The sequence below is a fragment of the Cololabis saira genome, chromosome 18 (assembly GCF_033807715.1).
Source record: "Cololabis saira isolate AMF1-May2022 chromosome 18, fColSai1.1, whole genome shotgun sequence".
Taxonomy (NCBI): domain Eukaryota; kingdom Metazoa; phylum Chordata; class Actinopteri; order Beloniformes; family Belonidae; genus Cololabis; species Cololabis saira.
The window spans coordinates 4,621,983-4,649,752 of NC_084604.1; the positions used below are offsets into that span (position 1 = coordinate 4,621,983).

Here is a 27,770-nt window from a genome sequence, read left to right on the forward strand (position 1 = left end):
TCTCAATAAACCATGTAGTTGCCCCTAGTGGTATTGCCTTCTGATTTTTTTTTTAAATACATAATGTATCTATTTTTTCACATGTATAATAATAATGATGACAATGGCAATTATTAATATAGTTGTTCTTGTTATTACCGTGTTATATGCAGTGTTTACTTGTGCTCTTCAGGTGTGGTAGGTCTTGGGGACTGGTGTGTGAGAGCCTTATGCATTATATGTTGTATGTAACTGTTTTGTACTGTGTTGTATGTTTTATGTTGGACCCCTTCGAAAACAAGATAATTCATCTCAAGGGGCTATCCGTTAATAACATTCTTAGAGAAATCAGAGGCATCATATTTGTTCCAAGTGTGATGCGTTAAAGTGTCCTGTTATCTTTCATGACTGCATAAAAAACACCTGGTGGACGGATGTTTCCTGGCTCGAGCTGCTGCTGCCCCCCCGTGGCGACACAAGGAATTACACACACGCGAGATATGCACTACCACGAGGCGCCACCAGAGGGCGATGCTGAGGCTTTATTTTTGCTGCTTGGGAGGTTGAAATCATTCCAGTAGAAAATACAGACTTATTACATCCAGTGAGCTGGCTTTCTTTAAACACAGACCAAAGATGAAGGGCAAACATTTATGAAAAAAACAATTATGTTGTGAATAAAACTTAAATACACAGCTCAACTGTCAAATACTGTGAAGAGGAACACATTTTATGGAGACTGGAGGATAAACTGCAGCCACACTGATGTTTCCAGATGTGAGGACAGCTGTGGTAGTAGTGGGAGTTAGATGAGGGGATTTAGTGACTGCATGAATCAGCACCTGCTGACGCCGTGAACTGGAACAGAGAAACAGGAAGTTTCCTTTAATCATTAACATGATGCTCAGACGGAGGGGAGGCAAACACGCAGGATCACCAGCTGACTGTTAAAAAGTTAAGACCCATTTTACAGTATCTGTGACATTTATTCCTGTTCAGTCCTCGGAGACGGACGTCTTCTTCTGGGACAGCACCAGGTCCTTGACCTGAGGCGTGAGGGCGGCGAGCTGCGAGCGCACGGCCCGAGCCTCCTCGTCCTCCCTGTCCCCGTCCTCCACCTCGCCACCGTCCTCCAGCTTCCTGCTCTGGCTCTGGCTCACCAGCTGCTTCACCACCAGGCTCTGGTAGGACGCCAGCAGCTGCTGCTGCTCCTGCAGGGGCACACACGCACAGACGCACAGTCGTTACCGTGACGCTCAGCCGTCACCGCGACGCCCAGCAGCAATAAATATTTTATATTTATTTATACATACTATACTATAGTCCGCTTCTTTTTAACCTCTACATGCTTCCCTTGGGGGACGTCATCAGGAGACACGGCATCAGCTTCCACAGCTACGCTGACGACACACAGCTGTACATCGCCGTGTCTCCTGATGACACAGGGCCACTTGATGCCCTTTTTAACTGTATTTTAGATATTAAGTCATGGATGGCAGATAATTTCCTACAGCTCAACCAGGACAAAACAGAGGTTTTAGTTATTGGTCCTGAAGGCCAGAGAGAGAAACTTTTACCAAAACTACAAGATTTTAAACCTTCGCAATGTGTAAAGAACCTGGGTGTTATTTTTGACTCTGAGCTCACTTTTATTCCACACATAAAGAATATTACGAAGATAGGTTTTTACCATCTTAAGAATATAGCCAGAGTCCGCCCGTTTCTCTCTCAGGCCAGCACGGAGGTGCTGATGCATGCTTTTATCTGTAGTCGTTTAGATTATTGTAATGCCCTGCTCTCTGGTCTTCCTAAAAAGAGTATTAAGAACCTACAACTACTACAGAATTCAGCCGCTCGCGTGCTGACGAGGACCAGAGGGCGGGAGCACATTACACCTGTTTTAAAATCGCTGCATTGGCTCCCCGTCCGCTTCAGGATTGATTTTAAGGTTCTTGTACTGGTTTTTAAGTGTCTTAACGGTCTTGGGCCATCTTATTTATCTGATCTGCTTTTACCGTATCAACCCTCACGGACCCTGAGGTCCTCTGGCACCGGCCTTTTAACCATTCCCCGAACCGGGACCAAAACCCACGGTGAGGCTGCATTCAGCCATTATGGCTCTTATCTATGGAACAGCCTGCCAGAGAACCTCAGGGCCGCAGAGAATGTTGATATTTTTAAAAGGAGGCTCAAGACACACCTTTTTAGTTTGGCTTTTATCTGATCTCTTTTACCTAGTCAGTTATTTATTGTGTTTACTTCTTTAGCTTTTTTATTATCTTTAAAACTTTAATCCATTTTAGTGACTTTTTATTTTATGTTATTTATTATTCATCTTAAGTTTTATATAGATTTCTCTAAAATTTTACACTTTTAGGCATTTTTTACTTTCTTTTAATCTTTTAGTTTTTAGCTCCAGTGTTTCCTCAGGGGGGTCGTTCACACTGGGAGGTGTGCCTGCTCCGCCCATGGGGGTGTCGTCATGGGGGTCCCTCAGGCCTGGGTAGCTGGGGGTGGGACTCCTTCTTCTGTGTGGGGTCTGTCCTGGTCTGTCCGGGTTGGGGGGGTCTCTGTGGCGATGCTCCTTGTGGTCATGGCCGGTGGAGCCTCTCGGTGGGGACGGCCACCCATAGGTAGTGTTTTCCTCACCTGGATCGTTAGTGCTAAGCCGTGTCACCAGTCCACTTATTGTGTGTGTGTGTGTGTGTGTGTGGGCGTGTGAGTGTGTGTGTGTGTGTGTGTGTGGGCGTGTGAGTGTGTGTGTGTGTGTGTGTGTGTGTGGGCGTGTGAGTGTGTGTGTGTGTGTGTGTGTGTGTGGGCGTGTGAGTGTGTGTGTGTGTGTGTGTGTGTGTGTGTGGGCGTGTGTGAGTGTGTGTGTGTGTGTGTGTGTGTGGGCGTGTGAGTGTGTGTGTGTGTGTGTGTGTGTGTGGGCGTGTGAGTGTGTGTGTGTGTGTGTGTGTGTGTGTGTGTGTGTGTGGGCGTGTGAGTGTATGCACACATGTGTATGAGTGTGAGTGAGTGTTTGTGTGTGTACGCGTGGGGGGTGGGGGTGGGGTCGTATGGGATGTTTTAAATTGTGTCTATAGTATACTACACTATAGTGTAGTATACTATAGTATAGAATACTACACTATACAATTTTATTCACTAAAAAATGAGAAATGTCCGCCATGTTTTTTTGTTTGATTCAGTCTGCAAATGACGACGTAAAGCATTCTGGGAATTTTTCTCAGGCCCTCGGTCAGCGAGTCAGTATCTGAAATCCCTCGCTGTGAAGGGCTAGATTCAGACACACTAGCCCTCGTTATGCCCACTACCCCTACATGCAAAGAGGAATTGGGACACCACTACCCTCACGGGAACGCGCAACATTTAGGGGTAGAGCTGAAAAGTAGGACTAGGGGGGGATTGGGACTGGCCCTTAGGCGTCTCCGTTCTGCACCAGTCTCCACAGCAAAAGCACACGCCCGGGCCTTGAAGCGGGCCCTGAGCGGTACTTTACCTACACCACCCCGGTGTGAGTGTGCTGGTACGTACGGCGGGGATCCGGCCGGTGAGCGTGCCCACCACCTGCGGCACGCAGCGGCCCGGGGCGTGCAGCATGCAGCCGGTGCAGCTCTGGAACAGCAGCACGCTGGTCAGGTGCAGCACCAGGGCCGGCTCCTCCGTGTCCCTCAGCTGCTCCAGCAGGGCGTGGCGGTGCACGAACAGGGCCTGCCTGCACACATGCACACACCTGTGAGCTTCCTGGCCGGGCCGGAACACTCCAACCCCCAACCGCGGCCGTTACCTCTCCTTCTTCTTGTCTCCTTTCTTGAGCATGAAGCCACACACTTCGGCACACGCCTCCATGTTGGTCAGGAAGTCTTCAACGGCCTGAAACACAGAGGAACGGGAAGGTGAGAGCAGCGCTGAGCCAGGGACCGGCCTTTAGTCGTGAGTGGGAGTGATGAGGGGAACGGGATGCTCCACGGATGCACCAATCAGATCGCCATTTATCTGTTCTGAAAAATTATTCCTTTTTATTTGTATCCATTAACGGTCTTGTCACGCCTCCGCCCACCGCTCTCCTTCCCCGCCAGTGAGACTCTCATCCATGCCTTCATCACATCCAGACTGGACTACTGCAACAGCATTATTCTCTACGGCTCGTCCTCCAAGGTCCTCAATAAACTTCAACACATACAAAACTCTGCCGCTCGCCTGCTCACTCACACCCTCCACAGACCGCGTCGCCCCCAGTCCCTCAACATCCATTTCAAAGTCGTCCCCCCCCCCCCCCACAAAGCCTTCTACAACCAGGCTGTGGCAGGGTGGAGGAGTAGCCACTCAGTTGATTGGGCACAGGTGTGCCCAATCAACCTCTTCACCCTGCCTGCCTTCATAAGAAGTGGCTGCACACCCGCCAGAGGTCTCTGCTGAGGGTGACTGCACGTGTGTCTGGTGAAATAAAGAGTTCCTGCACAAAACCCCGTGTCCTCTGTCCTGTCGGTCGGCCCCAGTGGCAACGAGCTGGCTACACAGGCCCCCTGCTACCTTACCGACCTGCTCCACCGCCACACTCCCTCCTGTAGTCTCCCGTCCTCCCATGCCAACGTCCCAGTCTCCACCACTCAGAACCAATTTCAATGTAAATTGAAAATGTATTTGTTTACATATGGGATACCTTGAAGACAATTGTGTTAAGTGCTTGTTTCTGGTGAATTGAGTTGAGTTATCTGAGATCCCAAAAGGTAAGGAGAGTTTGGTTTTGTCTCTCCACTTTCTTTTCTTATATTTTTATTTAGGTATTGGTTTATTTTTCTTCAACCAAGAAGTAAATAATAGAGGTGCTGTATGAACGGATTGTTAGTATGAATGTTATGGACGTGTATTGTCTGTAATATGTGTCTTAAGATGAAAATATTGAGTGAAAATGTAATATTAGGACCCCAGTAAGAATAGCTACTGCATATTTGCTGTATCTAAACCAAGCACCGGACCTGGGGGACCGGACCTGGGGGACCGGACCTGGGGGACCGGACCTGGGGGACCGGACCTGGGCCACAGAGCTTCTCCATAGCCGCCCCCTCTGGAACTCTCTCCCCGCTCACATCTGCAATTGCACACACTTACCCACCTTCAAATCACATCTCAAAACTCACCTCTTCAAAACAGCTTTTAATGTGTGATTTGTTTCTTATCCTTTATCTTATATCTCTCATCTTTTTTATCCTGTGGTTTTTAATTTTAAATTTTCTTGATCTCAACGTTTTATCTTTGTGTCTGTGAAGTGTCTTTGAGGTCTTTTAAAAGCGCTCTATAAATAAAATTGATTATCATCATTATCATCATTATCATCATCCATTAACTGTCTTGAATCATCAGTTTGTTTGCAGGTGAAATTCCCCTCACACTTTACACCACAGAGACCCAGAAAGTCCCAGAAATACATTCCAGGCCGCTTCCGCCCACAGGAAACCAACTTACTTTGCCGTTCAGACAGTTGTGCAGCTTCATGAGAGGAGCTTTGGTCTCCTCCGGCAGTTTGCCCAGAATCTTCAGCCGGACCTGCAGCAGAAGAGAGGAGAGGCTGGGATGAAGCGGCCGGATCCGAGGGGATCCACACATGGAAACAAGACAGCAGACGTTTCCTCTGCAGGCTAGTGGAGGAGCAGGGAACCTCGCTGGTGATGGAGCCGGGGTTCTCCACGGACATCATCAGGTCCGTGGCCAGGAAGTTGACCAGGATGTTGGTGACGTCGCTGCACACCGTCTTCAGCACGTGCTTGCTGATGTGGACCTGCGTCTCATCTGCACACACAGCAAGGAGGCAGGCACACGTCAGCAGGGTTTTAGACTGTGTTTAGACTCAATGACAGACTCTGTCATCTCATCCCAGTTTATGTTCCCACTCATGAACACACCACAAGGGGAAAACAACTTTTAAAGGGAAAGAAAAGGAAACTGAAATGTACAAGTTTCAGTGTAACCTGCAAAGGTCCAAAAATGTGGAATGAGATTGATGGTTGCTATAAAAGAGTCTGGATCTCTCTCAATTTTTAAAGAGAGACTAAAACAAAAATTGTTATTAAATTATGTCTTTTATTACATTTTTTTATGTACCAATACCTGATGTATTATTTTTATAGGAATATCTTTGTATCTAGGAAATCTGAGGAGGTCGCAGGGTTTTATTGCGTGTTTTTTCTTGTTTAGGTTATAAGGTTATTATATGTATTATATGTGTAATTTATAGTAGTTTTGCTGTGTGACTGGGCCCCTATTCATAAGCTACAGTAGCTTCTGGGGAGTCCCATTTTACAAACCTCGATTGATTATCATCTGTATTTTAGTTTTTTAATTATTTGTAAAATAAACTCTAAACTCAAACTCAGGGTTCAGGAGCGTTGGAAAACTGCAGACCAGCAAAGAAAAAGGGACATTTTTCATCCCGATCTTGGTGGAAACAAAATGCAAAACTGCGTTGTTTAAACATGCTGATTATGGATTTATGTGGACATGTATTCCTAGAGAAGCCTATACTTGAGTTTTAACCAAGCTGAATATTGTAACACCTCACTGCCTGGAGATTTGGCCATGTACCCATTCAACTATTATCAACTATCTTCTTTCCTCTCCTTCCCTCGTTTTTTTTTGTTTTCTTTGTTTGTTTCTCTGTTTACCATTGTACATCTATTTCTCCCCCCCCCCCCCCCCCCCCTTTTTCCTCCTTTCTTCTTCTTCTCTACAGGACTGTCTCAGAAAATTTGAATATTGTGATTTTCTGTAAAGCAACAAAAATGTCATACATTCTGGATTCATTACAAATCAACCTAAATATTGCAAGCCTTTTATTATTTTAATATTGCTGATCATATATTGCTTACAGCTTAAGCTTTTGAAATCCTATCTCAAAAAATTAGAATATTCTGGGAATCTTAATCTTAAACTGTAAGCCACAATCAGCAATATTAAAATAATAAAAGGCTTGCAATATTTCAGTTGATTTGTAATTAATCCAGAATGTATGACATTTTTGTTTTTTTAATTGCATTACAGAAAATAAAGATAGTTCTGTATACTGAATAACTGCGAGGTGAGCTGGAATGTCATAGCTGTGATGTCATAGCTGGGATATCTGGGAGTGCAACTCGGTGAAAGTGTAACAAGCATTGCTCAGCTTGCTCAGATCCAGCCTGCTGGTTCCATTAGAGGAGGACGAGGGACGGGACGCACCAGAGAACAACTTGGAGCCCTTTTCAAACAGCCGGATGTTGTTGCAGAGGTTGGTGATCTCTTCCTGCACGTCTTTCATGCTCTTCTTCTTCTTGCCCCCTGAGGAGGAGCTGGTGGAGGACATGAATACCGTCCGCAGAACCTCCTGGTAGCTTTTAGTCAGCGGCCTGCAGAGACACAGACAGAGACAGAGACAGAGAAAGGACTGATTGGTGGAAGTTTGTGTCTGGAAAAGTGTCAGCACAGGAAAGTGAGTTCAGACGGAGAGCTAGGAGATACCTCTGTAAATGTTCTGCCAGCTCAGAGAGGATTTCTTCTGGGAAGTCGCTCACTCGCTCCTCTAAAACAGCAGCGATCTCCTCCCGGGCCATGAAGGGGGCTTCAGTCTGTTTGCTGCGATCTTGGCAAACGGAAAAAACACCAGCTAATGAGTCTCACTGGGAAACGTCGCTACCTTTTGTCTTGTGTAAAGAATAAAACCCAGCAACGCGGGCGAGAGCCCCCACGGCAGCCGCAGTAACGAGCCTGGCTGAGCACGTTTCACTCTCTGTCCTGGTAAAGATCAAATGGCTTTCAGCCCTTGCCGTACGTACTTTGCTGCGCAGGTCCAGTCTCTTCGTCGCTGTCGTCGTCTCGGCGGCCCTTCTTCTTGGTTTTGCGGATGCGGATCTCTCTGGCGTTGCCTCCTCCTCCTTTCATACTGCCCTCTGGGAGACAAACAGAAGAGCGGTGGGCCGTCGCTAAACCTGCACCCAGACCATCAGCCTCTCCTCACAGCCCGGCGGGCCAGGCATTCAGGTGCTCCAGTGTGGATCCTACACGGGAATCTAACCCAATCATCAGAGATGCATCGATCCATCGGCAACCGATCGGTATCGGCCGATAATGCCCGTATCGGTTTTGATTGGCGTTCTCTAAATAATAGTTCAAAGCAGGCTGATACGATGACGTTTACAACAACAACCCGCCACCCGTGCGTGCGTTCCCACATCTCAGACTTGGGGCCAGATTCACAAAACATTCTTAAGAAAAAAATCTTCTTAAGTGTCATTTTTTTCTTAAGTTCAGTCTTAAGAAGAAAAAAGAGAGAAGTAATACTCTCCAAAAAAATTCTTAAGTATTTTCTCAACTTTCTTCTTAAGAAAAAACTTAAGAATAAATGGTATTCTTGAAATAAAAATTCTCAAATTTGTTCTGGACTTTTTTCTTAACTTTAAGACAACCTTGACCTGTCTTAAAATTTCTTCTGTGAAAAATAATAGTAATAATAATAATAATAATAATAATAATAATAATAATAATAATAATAATAATAATAATAATAAAAATAAGCCTCTAATATCACCTTTTTTAGACAGGTTTAGACTAGTAGGTCATAGTTTGAGGATATACTTTGTAATAAATTACACAAAGAGCCTGTTAACTGTTTGTTAGCATGTTAGTTAGCGTGGTAATTAATTATTATTCATTTCCCCCAATAGTAATTTTTTTTCACACATTAATCTCATCCACCAGAACCTTGAAAAGTTCCTGCATCTCTTTTTCTCCTTCTCCATGTTTAGTGAGTGACTGACGGTTAAGACCAAACTACCTGTATATATAATATATTTATATATAAATGTTGTTTGTTGGCGCGTGCAATGACATATTTTAAGAAGTTCTTAAGTAGGAAAAATAAGAAATTCGTAAGAAATGACAGTTCTTAAGACGGTTCTTAAGAAAATATTGAGGAATTGCACTTAAGAACTTTCTTATGAACTTCTTAATTTTACATCTTAAGACATTTCTTAAGATCGTTCTTAAGAACATATTGGTGAATCCGGCCCCAGGTCTCCTAAGGGGGCGTGATCGGCCTCGTCAACAAATTTGCAGTTTGCAAGCTGTGTGCAAAGGAGATCCCCAAGGAGGAATGTTATAGAAGAATTTCAACACAACGAAGCTGATAGGACATTTGAAAGTTTTTCCCTATTTTATTTGATTCTCACACTCCTCGTTAACCCATTTCCTTTTCCATATACCAATTTATAAATAATATTTTGCATTTCTTTTTAAACAGATTAATATTACTTTGTTTCATTTCCTGATCCAAACTGTTCCACAGAATCACTCCACAGTTTGATACTTTAACTAAAACAATATTGCAGTGAATCTAATAACACTTTTTTTCCAGTGTCTAAATAAGTGATTAAAATCCTAAAATAGGATGTAACAAAGGTTACGTGGATCTGCCTGAGACAGCAAGTAGCATGGATGCGTGCGGGGTGTGGTGAAAGCATCGCTCCAGTGTTCTGGAGTCGTGGTGGTGATGAACGAACCTGTGGCTTTCTTCTTACGCTCCGCCTCCCTCTTCTCCTTCTTGGAAGGAGCTGAGCTGTCCGTCAGCATGGACGCTTGCTTCAGGTCGTCTTCAGTTATCAGGAACACTGGATTGTTTCTAACCTCCTGTAGAGCAGACAAACAGAGACGGTACTGCACCTGCACCCCCACGTCAAACTGCAAGGGATTATTCTCAAATTTACTTGGCTTACATCTATCTGCACACGGTATGACGCCAAGATATTTATCTTTCTGTAGCATTTTTGCACAGCAGGTCTTTTAAATGCCCCCCCTTGGTAACGACCAGTACTCGAGTTAAAAAATCAGGGGGGGTGGTGGATTTTATCATATGAGGACAGATAATTTGTGCTGATTACAAATAATATAATATATTACAAATAATAGCAGTGACCAAAACAGCTGCAGAAATACTGCAGGAATGACATAGCAGCAGTTAAATGCAGCCTTCTGTAAGCTTTAAATATCCACTGGACTTACATCAAATACATCAAAACACAACAATAAAACACACTTTTCTGAACTTATCAATATGACTCTGTCCTTCACAGGATAAGTAACATGGATCAATGCAAAAACTCTAAATAAGAATATTTGTCATATTTCTAGTTAAAATGTATAATTTTAGTAAATAAATCTTATTACACTTAAAACAAGACTCATCACTGGAAAAAACAACAATTTTCACCTGTTTCAAGTAGATTTTCACTTGAAATAAGTAGAAAAATCTGCCAGTGGAACGAGATTTTTTTGCTTGTAATAAGAAGATAAATCTTGTTCCACTGGCAGATTTTCCTACTTAGTGAAAATTTACTTGAAACGGGTGAGAATTGTCAAATAAGTTATTTTTCTGGTGTTATTTTTCTGGTGATGACTCTAAATGTTGAAATAGCAGTAAAACCACATTCATTGATGAAATGACATAAGGGATGGAAAGGGGGCATGGCAGTTTTACAGGGGGGATGATTTGGACCGTTTTTATTTCAGGGGGGATGCCGTCCCCCCTCAACTCCAGTACTGGTAACGACACCCCCTTCTCACAGCGCTCCTCTGTTACCGAGACCACATTCGTTCTGGTGTGGTCTTGACGGCAGCAGAAGCTGCACTTTCTTACACCAACACTGGCATCACAGAAGGGCCTGATGAAAAGCCGTAGACCGTGCAGGAGCTGGATTTGGGACTGGCTGCTCATAGGAGTCTGGGTTGTGCTTTTTGGGTTTGGCTTGGAGCACACAAGTGTCATTTCTTCCACAAAAGATGTGGGATGCAGCTTTGTGTGACCACGAAGTGCTTTTCTAACGTGTGCTGGCTCCAGAGGAGCAGAGGAATGGACAGCGGTTTCCCCTCAGGGAGCCAGGATTGGTGTGGGGATACGAGCTACTGATGAATGATGGTCCTGGTACAGCTGAGGGATGGCAGATGGAGACGGCAGGTTTACGCCCCTCCATACTCCCTGGACGCTAGAATGAAACGATGCACTGCAGATGGAGAAACATCCCTATCAAACCTTGCAAAGCCTTTCTCTTTTGTGAACTTTACTTTTTAACGTTTCAGTGATTTCCTCACAAGTCCATTGAGGTAGAAATCTTCTGCCCATCTGTTCTCCTCTAAGACTCCTAATGGATGTTCAAAACCATCATTACCGCCCCCTGCTGACATCACCGGGATGGAAGAACGCTCTTCTAACCCCTTTTCATGTATATAATATATAAATAAATAAATAAATAAATGGGATAATGTCTGCTTATACCACAGTCACTTACCAAAAAACAAATATTAAATCAGTTATTCATGCTTTGACGTGTTTTCAGTTGAAATCATTAGTTTTATAACAAGCCAAAGCTGAGCGGACTATTTAATCTCTCGTCTGCAGCCGTTGCAACCTGGTAAATTCTCTTGGAACCTTTGAGAAATGGCAACTATCCATGCGGTAATTGTGCCCAATGTAACAATACGCATAAATCTTTTGACTTTAAACATCCCAGGTCTGGAAAAAGTTACCCGGTGAGAGGTTTCATTACATGTAACATTAAACATGTGATTTACATACTCAAATGCCCCTGCGACATGGTGTATGTAGGCAAAACTATACGTAGTCTGAAGCAGAGAATTAGTGACCATAAAAGTTCCATCAGACGTGCTGATCCTAACTATCCAGCTGCCAGACATTTTAATGCTTTGTCTCATCCCATCTCTTCCCTCCGTTTCCAGGGAATTGGGCATGTACACTTGCCAAGAGGAGGTGACATTGACAGAATATTATGTTGAAGGGAGCTCTTTTGGATACACACATTGGACTCTCTTTACCCTAAGGGCCTAAATGTTGAGTTTGACATGAGTGTTTGGTAGGGGTGTAACAATATATCGTGCCACGAAATTTCGCGATACAAAAACGTCACAATACGTGTCGTGGAGGTGACAAAGTGTATCGCGATATTGGGTTATTAATATTAATCTATTGTGTTGACTAGTAACGCACATCCGACCACGACCGGACCGCGCGGACCAAAATCTTCCTCCGCTCAGAAGAAACTAGTCCTGTTTTGAGGTCTGAACCTTTACTGATGTAAGGCTGGTGTAGAGTTAAGCCTTACCTTATTAAATTAAACCTTTTTGGGGTGGTGAGTAGGATAAACACGGAGACAACTTCTGCTAAGTTCCAGTGTACTTTAATGTCGCTCAACAGTGTAGGATTTTAGAACATCAACACAGCACCTAGTGCCGTACTGTGGCGTATCACTCCGCCCAATCTAAAACAGACTAATCACTACAGATAAACTGACTAGTGTCATTATAGTCCCTGATTTACATCAGAATATAAAGAATATATTTATAAAATAATGAACCCTGAATTACCAAAATAACCTTCTTAACAAAAATAAATCTCCTTTTACACTTATAAGGTGAGCATGAATCAATCTTTTTTATGATGTAAAATTGTATGTATTTATTTACTTGTATTTATTTATTTAATTTTAGTTGTTAACGTTCTGGAAAAGAAAAAAGTCAAAACATACATGACAGAAACTATTCAGTTTGTGGGTAAATATTTGTACTTGTATGAAACTGAAGATGCATAATGCAAACCTGACATTTACTTTTAGTTCAGTTTATGGAAAATGGTTGGCCTGGCTTTCTCTTTAAAACATAAACAGTTATAAAGCATTACAAACTGGAACAATAGGGCAAATGCACAGCATTATTTTGTATTTTGTGTCTTTCAAATAAAAGACCATTTCCTCATGACTACCTCATTCAAGGTTGTTAAAAAAATACTGCTATATCGTATCGTATCGTTATCGTGACCTCAATATCGTGTATCGTACCGTATCGTGAGATTAGTGTATCGTTACACCCCTAGGGTTTTGTTATAATATGGATTTTTGTAGATCTGTCGTGGACCTATTATGGAAGGGCTAAGGGCACAACATTTTATGGTGATTTGCCTGATGTTTATGTATTGTCTTCACCCTTTATTGAGTGGCATGTATATATACTGTATATTTTCATTTTTCTTTCTCTATGGTTTAGTCTTTTTCTCTAGTTGTTGTTGTCAGCATATGGTTCTTGTGCAATGTTCCTTTTACTATGACTATTACCCTGATGAAGGTCTTCTGACCAAAAGCTTGGTTTATTAAAGATACTTGCATTGATCCAAGTGTGCAGATCCTCTTTTTTACATAACCTGGTAAGTTACAAAGTTTTTTAACAAGCCATAACTCAGTTTCCTTGGCAACACCTGAGGGTCTGACTAATACCTGGAGCAATCACTACCGTCCCATAAGCTCCTTAATGGACACAGTGTTGATTCTCCAGTAACCAGGACGGACCTGAGATACGACTCAGCAACGGGAGATATTCTAGTCCACTCAGCTATTATCTTTTCTCTCCTCTTCTGCATCCTGGTCATCAAAATTGTTAAATTTACCAAATAAATTAAGAAATGACAAAATCACTCATGTCTCCGTCCTGCAGTGGCCGGCTCTTCTTCTCTGAATCTCCGTTGCCGTGGTTACCACCTGGCAGTTGATCCAGCGCAATGATATTAAAGTTATCAGGCAATTTGACCAAACTTGTTTTCCAGGTGTAGGTTATCACTTTTAACCTACACCTGCCAGCCAATCAGAATGGAGTATTCACACAGACCGTGGTATAAATATAATATATACAGGACTGCCTCAGAAAATTAGAATATTGTGATAAAGTTCTTTATTTTCTGTAATGCAATTAAAAAAACTAAAATTTCATACATTCTGGATTCATTACAAATCAACTGAAATATTGCAAGCCTTTTATTATTTTAATATTGCTGATTATGGCTTACAGTTTAAGATTCCCAGAATATTCTAATTTTCTGAGACAGTCCTGTATGTGTGTATATATATATATATATATATATATATATATATTTTTTTTTTAATAAAATAAATATATATGATATAAAAATGCATATATGCCTTAGGTTTTTACCAACTTGGTATTAACCATTAATATACAGTATATGCAGACAAAAAAAAACAAAAAAAACACAGAAATGACAGTTAAATTGCTGAATCTCTGCAACCCTTCTTCTTTTTCTTGTGTTATTTCAATCAGTTTCATGTGTTCCGGGGTGATGGATGGAGACGAGGCCGTACCTTCTCAGCCTTCTGCTGCATCGCTGCTTCAAACAGGGAGAGGCAGTTACTGATGAACGTCTCACTGATGACGACGGTTCCCCCCAGCACTCTGGCAGTGGACTGCACGTTGGTGTTCCTCATGGCCTGGGCGATGAGCATCCCACTGTCCTCCGCGGACAGGCAGCTGGGCAGGATCGGCTGAAACAAATCAATCCTCTTCAATACCATCAATTCTTCTAGATGTGGCGGCTGGTACGTTCAGGAGGCGTTTGTGTAGTTACCTGGAGGTCGATCCACGTGGCGGAGCTGACGGCTTCCTCCACGGAGGCTTCCACCTGGTCCACCAGGGTCTTCCCCACGCAGGCGGCCCGGAGGAACAGCAGCTTGCTGGACTTGAAGCGCTTCTTCACGTAGCCGGAGGGGTCGGGGATGCCCAGTCTCACCAGAGCATCGAACTCTGCCAGAGGAAGATTACATCAGCATTACATTACATTACTGAGCACTGCAGACGTGGAGAACTGGTGAGAACACGGCCGATGAACCGCACTGCCCAACCACAACTCACCTGTTTCTGCTCAGTTGTTTTACTACGCCGTATTGGCCTGAATATAATGGCGCTTTTCCACTAGTACCTACTCAGCCCGACTCAACTCATATTGTCTCGACTTGCCCTCGTTTCTTTTCAACACCCAGATCAGAAGTAGGAGTGAAGCTGCTGTGACGTGTTTGATTGTGTGATCTAAACAGAGAAGACAACAACACTAAAGATGTAGAACCTGGAGGAGATGATATACAGGACTGTCTCAGAAAATTAGAATATTGTGATAAAGTTCTTTATTTTCTGTAATGCAATTAAAAAAACAAAAATGTCATACATTCTGGATTCATTACAAATCAACTGAAATATTGCAAGCCTTTTATTACCTTAATATTGCTGATCATGGTTTACAGTTTAAGATTCCCGGAATATTCTAATTTTTTGAGATAGGATATTTGAGTTTTCTTAAGCTGTAAGCCATGATCAGCAATATTAAAATAATTAAAGGCTTGCAATATTTCAGTTGATTTGTAATGAATCCAGAATGTATGACATTTTTGCATTACAAAAAATTAAGGACTTTATCACAATATTCTAATTTTCTGAGACAGTCCTGAATGTGCTGCTGGGACTGTGGCTTGTGTTCAATATCAAGTTAAAAAATGAGAGTGAAAGAAGCTTCAAGCGGCGATGCTTTTTCTTTTTTTAGTTTGTCTCAGCGCTGCTGAAAAGTCAGCTGGAGCCGTGAGCAGCTATGAAGAGACAGAGATCCTGGTGGATCTGGTCGTTCCTTATCGCCCGTCTAGATCCCTTTTTAATTCTCTCCTCAGCACCAGGTTTATGAACATCTGACCCTCAGAGTTGGATCATGAAACAGACTTTTGCTGCCGTTGCTGTTGAATAAAATGAACAAGAATCCATCAGAGTCTCTTTCTCTGATTTCCTCCTCCTGACTCAGACGTCTGACTCCAACCCCCCGACCAATCGGTGGCCTGTAGTGTGATGATGTCAGATACAGCCGACTCAGCCGCTTAGAACCTCAGCAGAATAGATACAGAAAAGTATCTACTCGGCACGTTAGACCCCTAGTGGGGTCGAGGCGGGCTGAGTAGGTTCTAGTGGAAAAGTGCCATAAGATGACCCTGATTATAAGACGTCCCCCTCTTTTTCAAGACTCAAGTTTGAAAAAAAGACTTTTTGAACACCAAATTCCATTTTTATACAGAAAATAATTACAGTACATCTGAAACAAATGATTATAACAATATATTGGAGAGAAAAAGCTTGTTATTTTGCCTCATTCAAATCATCATCTTGAAGTTTGCATCATAACTTCTCCTCAGCTGCCGGTTAACCTGCCGAACTTCCACCCACTTTTCTCCAGATTGGAGAAACTACGTTTCTCCCTTTTCTGTTATCTCTTCTCTTATGTTCTTCTCTTTTCTTTATTACTGCTATTTTTTATTTTTCTTCTTCGTGACAGGGGTTTCTTTGGCCTGGGGAGTTAAATTCAGCATTCACTTTACAGATATCTGGCGCCATCTAGCGTTGTGAATGAGTATGATGTCTAGACCCCGAATGTGAGACAGCCCCCACTTTTTCAGTCTTATTTCAATGTAAAAAACACTGTCTTGTATTCGGGCCAATGCGGTGCCCACCGTTTCAGTGGGTAGAGGACAACACGGTGGGAGGAAAAGTACGGCATCCAGCTGTGACTGAAATGGAGCAGTAAAGCGTACCCAAGTAGCCGTTCTGCTGGAGGAAGGAGTCCACCCAGGTGTTCTGGGTTCTGGCGTAGATGTCGGGGATGTACACCGCCTTGTCCTGCCGGCCCCCGACCACGCTCCCTTTCAGACGGCCAGAGTTCACCAGCTCCTCCAGAACAGCTGGCAACCACAAAAGCTTGGTAAGAAAAATAGACGCAAAAAAAAAAAAAAAAAAACTGAAACAAAGAGTGAGAGGTGTTTCTACGGAAGAGTGTTAGGGCTAGGCAGGAGAAAAATAAAAATAATATTTTATAGGAGGAAGATTTTTTTTTCATTATGCACTTCGAGAAAAAAGTTGAAATGTTGAGAAAAAAGTCGAAATGTCGACATTAATGTTGAAGTACAATTAAGAAAAAAGTCGAAATGTCAAGATTAATGTTGAAGTACAATTTCGGGAAAAAGTCGAAATTTTGTGAATAAAGTTGAAATGTCGACATTAATGTTGAAGTACAATTAAGAAAAAAGTTGAAATTTCAAGAAAAAAGTTGAGAAAAAAGTCAAAATTTTGTGAATAAAGTTGAAATGTTGAGAAAAAAGTCGAAATGTCGACATTAATGTTGAAGTACAATTAAGAAAAAAGTCGAAATGTCGACATTAATGTTGAAGTACAATTAAGAAAAAAGTCGAAATGTCGACATTAATGTTGAAGTACAATTAAGAAAAAAGTCGAAATGTCGACATTAATGTTGAAGTACAATTAAGAAAAAAGTCGAAATGTCAAGATTAATGTTGAAGTACAATTTCGGGAAAAAGTCGAAATTTTGTGAATAAAGTTGAAATGTCGACATTAATGTTGAAGTACAATTAAGAAAAAAGTCGAAATGTTGAGAAAAAAAGTCAAAATTTTGTGAATAAAGTTGAAATGTTGAGAAAAAATTTCGACTTTATTCACGAAATTTCGACTTTATTCTTGAAATTGCATTTCAACATTAATCTCGACATTTCGACTTTTTTCTCAACATTTCGACTTAAAATCTTCCCCTCTCAAAATATTCTTTCTCCTGCATGGCCCCAATACTCTTCCGTAGTGTTTGAGCAGCTGTGATGACTTACAATACAGCAGATGTTCCTGGAATCCAAACGCCCCGATGATGCTGCTGACGGGGGTCGGCCTGCAGGACACCAGGAAACATAAGCTGATCACAATCAGGCTCATTTTGGTTAACCGGGAAATCACGAGTACGGATTCCATTTCAATCAGGATTTCACATTTTTGAAACAATAACAAAACAGTGAAAGTCACGAATCCACTGGGGCGTCGTGTTTGTTGCCAGGCAACAAGATGACGTCACATGAAGAGCATAAGAACATTCAAATTATTAGTTAAGCAACATCTTTTGAATCAGTATAAGTAACAATTATAGAACATTGAAACTAAGGCTGCGTTCAGACTGCAGGAAAATCTGATTCCTTCTCATATCCGATTTTCAGGGCTGACTGTCCACACTGTTTTTAGCAAGTGTCCAAATCGGATCTGGCTCTGTTCAGACTGGGCCACATCATTGACTGATCTGACGGGTTGCCGTAGCAACGACGTCGGAGCGGAGGCGTCACCCAGCGCATGTATTGTGTGAAGTCATGTAATTGCGACATCAAAAACAATAACAATGTCCTGCCCACCCGATCAAAGGTTATGGGGATCCTTTATTTTTTTATATATATAAAAATAATCCCAAAATATCTGTACCGTTTCTGATTGGGTCGGCACTGCGCATCATTTTTAGACACAACAATGAACGCATACCGCAAAAGTTGGGTCTCGGCGGAGGGACCCGACGTCCCAGCAAAATGAGAAACAGAGAAAAGTGTTCACAACAAAACCACCAGCAAACTAACAAACCAACCAACAAAGCTCAGAGTTAACAAAACGAACCAGCAATGAACAACTGGCAGCCCTCTCTCTCCTCCTGATGAGCTGACGGGCTGCAGGTTCAGGCTCTCAGCGCGACTGAAGGCTGATTTATGGTTCCGCGTTACACCAACGCAGAGCCTACGGCGTAGGGTACGCAGCGACCCGCACCTACGTGGAAATGTGGTCTTTTTTCCTGCTATTACATGATTTGTAATGTGAATTTGCAACACTCAAACTACAAATAATAGTTTTTGACGTGACATCAGAGATTGTACATGCTCTCTGTGAAAGGATGAGTAGCTCCACAACTGGAAATGGGCGGGTGGTTTGGAGCGTCTGGGACAGTCATATCCGATCTGAGTGTTTGGATGTTCAGACTGAGACGCATCTGCCCAAATGAGATAATGATCGGATATGAAACTACCTCCCGGAGGTGGTTTCCATCTGGTTTGTAAAAATTGGATCACATGCGGTTTGGGACTGTTCAGACTTCAAAAGAGTCATCCAGTTTCAATCTGGATGGGCTAAAAAATCGGATATTGGCTGGTAGTCTGAACGCGGCCAAAGATCAGTGAAACCAGCAGCTGCTGAGACTGACTGTCTGACCTGCTGGAAATGGAAACATAGTTGGTTATGACTGTTGTGTATTTTTTTCTTTTTTCTGTATTGGATCAGCTGTGAAGTTCTAGACTACAAATGAAATGAAATTGTGGACTGTTTTTCAGACTTTTTGACGACCTCAGATGAACTCTTAACTGTGCAGTGTTTTTGTTTTGTTTTCTTTTATGTTCTCATTTCTCTGTCTTCATTTTGTGGAATGTCTCTGCTTTTTTTTTGGAGAGTATTTTAAATTTGATATTCTCTTTATGTAGTAGAAATGTATTTGGTTTGCTTTTATTATGTTATGTTTTAGTACTGTATTATTTCAAAATGTAGGAAAAATAGCTGCAGTCATGCTGTAGCTAATGGAGATCCTAATTAAACAATTAAACAGGAAGCATGGGAGGTAACAGGGTGAGCTCCGTCAGACGGCCGCGTTGGCAGACTGACCCTGCATGTGGTCAGGGAGCTCTGCAGCGCTCCCGTCCCGCTTCTGCTGGACCGTTTGCAGATTTTTGTGTGTCCGTGTCATCCAAACTCTGTAGAGACGAGCTGGAGTCTGAAACACGGTCTTGGAACACGCGATACGGGGAAACAAGGGCTGGGGATCCATTCAAATGTCAAGAATTCAGTCAGATTCAGAATCGATTATCAAGATTTGATTAGATCCGATTTGATTCCGATATTGATTTGGGTTAGTGTTATTAAAACTGTTTTTTGAGCTGTTGCATGAATTATATGAGTGTAGTTATGCAACATATTAATACTAGTGTTATGTTGAGATTCAACAGCAAGTATTGCAGCTAATGATGCTGTAAGGACCAATCAGCTCCCAGAATGCTGATAGAACTGCTTTCAGAAACATCGTGGGGCAGAATTACCAAACACATCCAGGGCAGCAAACAGTATGAAATATTTTTTTTTTCTTCCCACATTCCGTTTTTATTTTTTCCATTTTCGGTCTATTTCGGATTTTAATTTTTGAGAATTTGATTTTAAGCATTTTATGCAAATGTAACCCCAAGACAGTATATAAAGTGATGAAAACTCTGGACAAATGTCACATTGGTTCTGGCGGCTCCCTCATGCAGCCTGTGATGCTTCACTTTTGTTGACAGGTGTGGACATTCAGAAACTTTTAATCCCGTTAAAAAGGCAAAGTCGTTAAAAATATTGTCAATAAGCACAAACAGGCACAAAAAACAAAAGTGGTTGTGACATAAAGCACATATTTTGAAATGTGTCTGCACTGTGCACCTGGTGATTGCGCTGAAAAGTCCTCGTATTCTGGCTTTGTGCCGGGCCACAAAAGCTGGGGTGAATATGACGCCCCTGTTGTACTGGTCCAGTTCTCCCTGGATGAGCTTTCCCAGACGCTTCGACAATTCCTGAAAGAAACGAGAGAACACACGCGTCATATTCTTCTGCAAGAATGGACAAGTTTAACGAGACTTAAATCTGAGACTACAAAGACTGACTCACCTCAGTGAGGAAATCTCCGGGGAGGTCGTAGCTCTTACACAGCTCTGCGATGCTGATCAGACCGGCCTCCTGCAGCTTGTCGTTCACCTCCTCCCCGACGCGGTCCAGGTACGAGCTGCAGAACACAGGAGGAGCAGGTCATTTTATTTCTCTCATTCAAAGAAAAACAAAACAGTTCAATATAATTACAACAAATCTCTTTCCTTGAATGAAAGGGAACAGAAATAAGACTAAGGCCCAGTCCCAATCCCCCCCCCGCCCTACTTTTTAGTCCTACCCCTAAATTTTGCGTCCCAATTGTCCCAATTCCTCTTTGCATCTAGGGCTAGTGGACATAACGAGGGCTAGTGTGTCTGAATCTAGTCCTTCACAGCGAGGGATTTCAGATGCTGACTCACTGAGGGCTAGAGAAAATTTCACTACCACTACCACTAGCCCTTAGGGATGCAAATTATCGATTATTTCATTAATTGATAGTTGATAACCTTATCGATCGATCATCGATTAGTTGATAAGCGGCGTTTTTCCCCCATCTGAGATACAAACATAATTTTTTTTGCTTATATAAAATACAAAGGACATTTTAATGTATTCCTTAATCAAATATTTATTTGATACAAAATTAACAAAAAGACATTTTTGTACCACAAGGAATATAATATAAAGTGCACTTCAAGGCTATTAGTAGTAGCAGCAGCCATAATAGTGTCATTTGTGTCAAGCAAATTTTAAGTTCTAGTTACGTTTTAAGTTAGAGTTTCTGCAGTGTTCAAAATAAAATTATGAGACCTGCTGTATTGGAGCACATTTTCTTTTAGTTAAAACTGTAGCGGGGACAGATGTTTAGAGAAACCTATGTATGTACCGGGTGAAGGCTGATTTATGGTTCCGCGTTACAACGACGCAGAGCCTACGCCGTAGGCTACGGCGGCGGCTCTGCGTCGATTTAAGGCGGAACCTTCAGGCTTTAGGGAGAAATATCGGAGAACAACCAGAAGAATATAGAGTGGATTAAAAATAAAAGTTAAGCACTGAGCTACATGTATCTCCCGTCTGGGCCATTGCAGACTCATTGCCTGAGCATGATATTACTAAAACCAAACATATCCGCCGTCTTTTTCTTCTGTGCGCGCCGCGGCGGCAGCGTGTTGTGTCGCATTAAATGTGGTCCGGGCGTAATACCAGCTGGTGAAATTAAACGAAAAAAATAAATAAATAAATAAATAGATTAATTGTAATCGTTAATTTTAATCGGGTAATTTCATAACGGCAATTAATCGAAAATCGATTAATTATTAACATCCCTACTAGCCCTAAAAATGAAGCCACAAGGGGTAGGGTTTTGTAATGTTCCCTAAGGATTGGGACACCACTTGCTACGTCACTGCGTGGTTTACGTTCGGGTACGTAAGCAGTCCTGGGCATTTCACGGATTTTTGTGAGATCAGGTTGTAAACGTTGCAGCTTCACATTAAGCCTGATTTATGGTTCCGCGTTAAATCAACGCAGAGCCTACGGCGTAGGTTACGCTGCGACGCGCACCCTACGCCGTAGGCTCTGCGTTGGTGTGACGCGGAACCATAAATCAGCCTTTATTCAGCCTTATTCTGAGATCTGAGAAACCTTTGCAACAACGAGCAAGCGAGTGATTATGTACATTCACTGAGTGAATATTATGAAAGTAAAATATATATTTCTCGCTAGAAATGTAATCAAAACGCATTTTTATGCAGAAACTAACTCAAAATATTGATTTTATTCACTAAAAAATGAGAAATGTCCGCCATGTTTTTTTGTTTGATTCAGTCTGCAAATGATGACGTAAAGCATTCTGGGAAATTTTCTCTGGCCCTCCGTTGCGAAGTCAGTATCTGAAAACCTTCGCTGTGAAAGGATAGATTGATACACACTAACCCTGGTTATGTCCACTAGCCCTACATGCAAAGAGGAATTGGGACACCACTACCCTCACGGGAACGTGCAAAATTTAGGGGTAGTGCTGAAAAGTAGGAGGGATTGGGACTGGCCCTAAGAATACTACTAACAGATATTACGGCTGCGTGCTACCTACTTTTGAGGTTTCAGTAAACGCAGCATCATGTGAACGTGGATGAGCTAAAGACTGAGACGCCGGATTATTCTATTCTGATCTGGACCTGTGATGTCACAGCGAACGTTGTATATTTGGACAGACGCTGCAGTGAACTCCAGTACAAATATACTCACTCTTCGATCAGCTGTCCCAGTACAAGCTGAACCCCTCGGTCAGACTTTGCAATGTCACCCGCTCTGCTTTCAACATGGACCCAATCCACATTGATGAGCTGAAAGGAAAGAGATCAAGAGATGTTTAAGGAAGAGTTTTGCACGTCAGAATGAGTGGAGGATGACGAGTTTGTTGGAAGCTTGTGACGGACTACGGAGTCAATAACAGGCCGGAGCAAAAGCACACACCTGTTGGAGGTCCACAATGTTGATTCTTCCTGTAAAATAGAACGACAGACTTGTTTCAGCGTGATGTCCACATGGCAGTATGCTCCAGATATCCTTTACCTGCCGTGTATCCGGATCTTATTTTCATTTCATTTTTTTTTATTTATTTATTTAGCACAATTTTGCACGGAGGGAACGAAGCCTGAAGGGCTCGTGCAGTTCCACTCCCATCAACAACTGTTATGAAGTAACAAAGATAATGTACAACAAATTCAAAAAATATATAAATGGAAACGTAAAAGAGAACATGGATACAAGGTCTGGATTACATTAAAGATATTGAAGGTTAAGACAGAATAAGATGTTTTTTGGATCTAAATGTAATATTAAATTGATGACCAGATGTTGGACAGAAGGGTAAATGAAGATTACCAGTGTGTCTAGTTGGATACGAATTAAAATCAGATGAAAAAGTAAAAAACTGCTGGAAAGTGACAGGAAGATCTTGTTTTCTATTGATAAACTTATGCACAAACAAGTGTGAATGAAAAACATTAGGTTTATGAATGGATAATAGTGAATATTTCATAAAAAGAGGTGCACGTAGGAACATGAGAAACGGAAAAAAGTAGAGTGGTGTGTAAGTTGTGCCAGGCAGAACTAAAGTACAAGAGCAACAAGACAAACCTGCGGAACCACTTAAGCCGACACCATGCGGATTTAATAACTTAACTACTTGGTTTTATATAGCGCCCTTCTGCATTCACGCCCCCCCCCACACCTCTGGTCATCCCGCTGCTGCTTCCACCTGCCTGCTGTGTGCTGTCGACGTCCCTGACTCCCCCAGTCTGGCTTTCGGCAGGAGGGTCCCCCCTTATGATCCAGGTCCTGCTCAAGGTTTCTTCCCTCCTAAAGGGGAGTTTTTCCTTGCCACTGTTTGGCTTAAGGTTTTTCTCCCACTAAGGGAGTTTTTACCTGCCATTGTTTATATAATAATTGCTCGGGGGTTTATGTTTATGTTCATGTTCTGGATCTCTGGAAAGCGTCTAGAGACAACATCTGTTGTATTAGACGCTATATAAATAAAATTGAATTGAATTGAATTGAATTCAAGGCACCCAGAGCTTTACAGAGATCATTATTCATTCATACACATCCTCACTGGTGGTGGTAAACTACATTTTGTAGCCACAGCTGCCCTGGGGCAGACTGACGGAAGCGTGGCTGCCATATCACGCCAAACGGCCCCTCTGACCACCACCAACATTCACACACATTCACACGGGGCAGGTGGGTAAGGTGTTCACCACTATGACAGCAACTGGGACAGAACGGGATTCGAACCACCGACCTTCCGATCATTGGACGACCCGCTCTGCTGACCCAAAACAGATGCCAATCTGCCAATCCTTGCTCCCTGCCGAGAAATGCTACTTTGTGGTTCTGCGCATGCGCACAGTGGATTTTCAAAGTTTGATTACTACAACCATCATTTCTTGCACGATGTAAAATGGATAATATGGGATGTTGAGTATTTGATCCTTCAAAATACACTATACATGACATTAATTGCATTACACTCATTCATTTGCCTTTATTTAGCCAGGCATGTCATTAAGAACATTCTTATTTACAATGACGGCCTGGCGAGCCACAAGGACCACTTGGGGAAAAAGGAAGTGGTTTAGGGAGTAAAACACAGTCAAATTGTAGCTCTACAAAAGGTAAAAAACCACTAGGGAGCTTTTTTTTGGCAAAGCAGCAGAAATTGGCAGAACACCGGTGTCGTGCCAAAAAGTGATTGCCTGCCTGAATCTGATTTAGGGGGCGGTCGCCACGGGGCCCACAAGCTCATAGGGCCCAATGATAGGGCCCCGTTTTGTGTGATACGTTCATATGTGTGTGTATATATATATATATTGTAGTGACTATCTTTAGACTTTAGACTCTTTCTTCTTTTGACCAAACATCTTACTCACTTCATGAATGGTAATGACGACAGGAGATTTTTTACGCGTTGAGTACGGCAACAGAACCGTCAACAGAACGGTAAAACGCTGTGTTGCTCCACCGTCACTCGTTTATTCTTTTTAACTGACATAAGCATCAAAACAAACCATCAGCTGCTACGGAAGCCCCACTGGCCCAAACTACCGAAACCATTAAGGCAAAACAAATATTAGTAGTGAAATTTAGGTCTTAATCACTAAACTATAAAATAATAACTCTCAAAACTTAAACTGAAATATATTCCTTCTCTGTGAACAACAAGGCATAAATAAAAGGCACAATAAAAGAGTTAACTATAAAGTAAATTATAAGCTATACATGGCGCTTACATATATATATATATATATATATATATATATATATATATATATATACACACACATACATATATATACACATATAATCGTAAATTGTAGGTTATAATAACGATAAAATGTGCATTGTGCGGCCAGTGTAGGCTAATTCTTACTTTACAACTGTCTTTAACGCATCAAGGCTGTGAGCCAACGCTGATTGGCTGTAAAGCCTGAATTACTGTTCCGCGTTAAATCGACGCAGAGCCTACGCCGTAGGGTCCCCGGCGACGCACCCCGTACGTGCGCATCGCCGCTTCCCATACGCCGTAGGCTCTGCGTTAGCGTAACGCAGAACCATAAATCAGCCTTTGTAAGAGTTTGGGAACAAAAGAGCAGAGAAACGCTTTTTGTGGACGAAGAAAAAACTTGTGTTGTTTATTCCAGTCTCTCGTTTTTTAACCCCCCATTACCAACAACGGGAACAGAACACTAACAGAAAACACATGGTCATCATCAATAACGGCTAGATTCTTGTGAATTCTAACCTACTGAAAGTAAACAGTGTCCTGCTCGTGATTGGCCACTACACCTTAACAGTTTCAGCCAATTTGCCAACTCGGCAAGTTGGCTGCCATGAAGGAGATGAGCGCTAAACTTTAAAAGAGGACTAAGTATGTACAAAGATTTGAATGTTACCCTGTTTTCCACGTTACCTGGATTATTTTGTTCGGGCCAAGGGTTATGGAAGAGTCAAATGCCATTGGTGAGTCAGTGTAACCTTCATAAATAATCTCTTTATCAGAATATCGTGTAGCTTTGACCAGCTGCCTATTTGAATGTTTGTGTTGTTGTCAACTAGACTATAGTCTATTCTCTGTTATAGAGCTCAGAAATGATGTTATAAACCGCTGTGTCTGTATCTATCTAAATAGATTGTGTAATGTTTTTTTTTTTGTATTTAAGCTGTATCAAAGATGGAACTGAGTCAGTCCGTGACTATCTGAGTTTTCAGCGCCGTGTGATTGACAGCTGTCAGGCCTGTGTGTGTGTGTGTGTGTGTGTGTGTGTGTGTTCTTCTGAACAAGTTTGTGACTTTACTCTGCTTTCTGCAGCATAGGCCTATAGGCTTGGCTCAATAAAAGTGAGAATAAATGTTGTTTGATGGGTAGGATGAGGTGTTGTTGAACGTTAAAATGACTATCATAAGGGCCCATGGAGAATGCTCCGCCTCTGGTTGTAATGGTCCTTTGAAAGAGTTAGAAACAATCCTGTGAGCTCTAGTGTTTATATTATGAAGCTCAAGAATGAGATCAAATCATATTTAAGACCCATTTTCAGGGGAGAAATCAGATTCTTGCAGGCAATCACTTTTTGGTACGACCCCTGTCGACCCCGGTCCTCTCCTCCGTGGCAGAGGTGGGTAGTAATGAGTTACATTTACTCCGTTACTTTTACTTGAATAATTTTTGGGAAATGTTGTACTTTTAGGAGTAGTTTTGAATCACTATACTTTTTACTTTTACTTGAGTAGATTTGTGAAGAAGAAACTGTTCCTCTTACTCCGCTACATTAGGCTACGTTGAGCTGTTACTTTTCTTTTATCCCTTTTATCCACGTACGCGTCAATCTCATGACATCACTGAGTGATTCTTTGGGAAAAATGTTTGTTTTTGCATGTTTTACACAGACTCAAACACACACAGAGTTTCTATGAGTTCATGTTGTTATATTTCTGCCTGGTTAAAAAAGAAAAGTACAAAGGCTGGAAATTTTGTGCTACTTGTGCTCAATTTATTTTTTTATTCTGTTATTATTTTATTTATTTTATTATGTATTAAAGTATTTGAATTTACTTTAAGATTATTTTAATTTAAGCTATTTTTTATTTTTTTTAAATAAATTTTAATTTATTTTATTATTTTATTGATTTAATTTACCTGAAGATGATTATTTTGACGATACTCAACAGTTACTCAGTACTTGAGTAGTTTTTTCACCAAGTACTTTTTTACTTTTACTCAAGTAATTATTTGGATGACTACTTTTTACTTGTACTTGAGTCATATTATTCTGAAGTAACAGTACTTTTACTTGAGTACAATCTTTGGCTCCTCTACCCAGCTCTGCTCCGTGGTCACACCGGTGTTTCTGGTTTATTAGTGCTGACCCAACACTCATCATCCGGGGCTGATCCCCCGGTTCTCCCTTCACTCACCCCCGTGGACGTAGAGCTCGTCCCGGATCTCCCTGCTGATCTGGGTCGGGGTGATGTACTCCTTCCCGTCCAGCGTGTGCACCACCTCCAGCTTTTTGTCTTGAACCAATTTGGTAATGATTTCAATACAGTTCCGTTCCGACAGCCTGCAGAAAAGCAGCACAGGTAAGCGCATATGTTTCCCCCATGTCCCCCCTGAACCAGCTGTTATCAGCACCAGCTCGGGAGCGTTTACCTCTGCACGCTGTCGGCGAACTGAGCTCTCTGGAAGTCCGCGGCGAGCCGCCGGATCTCCTCCCAGTCCGCGGCCATCGGGGCAGCTGAGTGTGGGGTACTCGGGACCGTTTAAAGCCCACTGTCAACAAGTTTCAGCTAAACTCGGAGCTAATCTCTGCTCGCAGCTACACGTCAACGCAGGGGGACGTCAC

The 27,770-nt window shown here is 42.2% G+C and overlaps 1 protein-coding gene across 1 annotated transcript; it reads right to left on the reverse strand.

Annotated features, from left to right (window-relative positions):
- Nucleotides 1-480: 480 nt before the first annotated feature.
- Nucleotides 481-27,770, reverse strand: ufl1 (UFM1-specific ligase 1). Its single transcript, XM_061746848.1, has 19 exons — nucleotides 27,578-27,770; nucleotides 27,343-27,488; nucleotides 22,843-22,871; nucleotides 22,615-22,712; nucleotides 20,389-20,503; nucleotides 20,164-20,294; nucleotides 17,508-17,566; nucleotides 16,428-16,574; nucleotides 14,432-14,607; nucleotides 14,169-14,348; nucleotides 9,513-9,639; nucleotides 7,791-7,904; nucleotides 7,477-7,597; nucleotides 7,198-7,364; nucleotides 5,642-5,772; nucleotides 5,449-5,529; nucleotides 3,770-3,855; nucleotides 3,517-3,697; nucleotides 481-1,190 (listed from the first exon to the last, which is right to left on the reverse strand). The coding sequence occupies exons 1-19, from the start codon at nucleotides 27,652-27,654 to the stop codon at nucleotides 975-977; spliced, it is 2,382 nt and encodes a 793-aa protein (XP_061602832.1). The 5' UTR covers nucleotides 27,655-27,770; the 3' UTR covers nucleotides 481-974.

Coding starts and splice junctions, on each gene's coding strand:
- ufl1 (XM_061746848.1), bottom strand. CDS start 27,654: ATGGCCGCGGACTGGGAGGAGATCCGGCGGCTCGCCGCGGACTTCCAG. Junction 27,489..27,577: donor TTCGCCGACAGCGTGCAGAG/GTAAACGCTCCC, acceptor GCTTTTCTGCAG/GCTGTCGGAACGGAACTGTA. Junction 3,856..5,448: donor ACAACTGTCTGAACGGCAAA/GTAAGTTGGTTT, acceptor TCTGTGTTTCAG/GCCGTTGAAGACTTCCTGAC.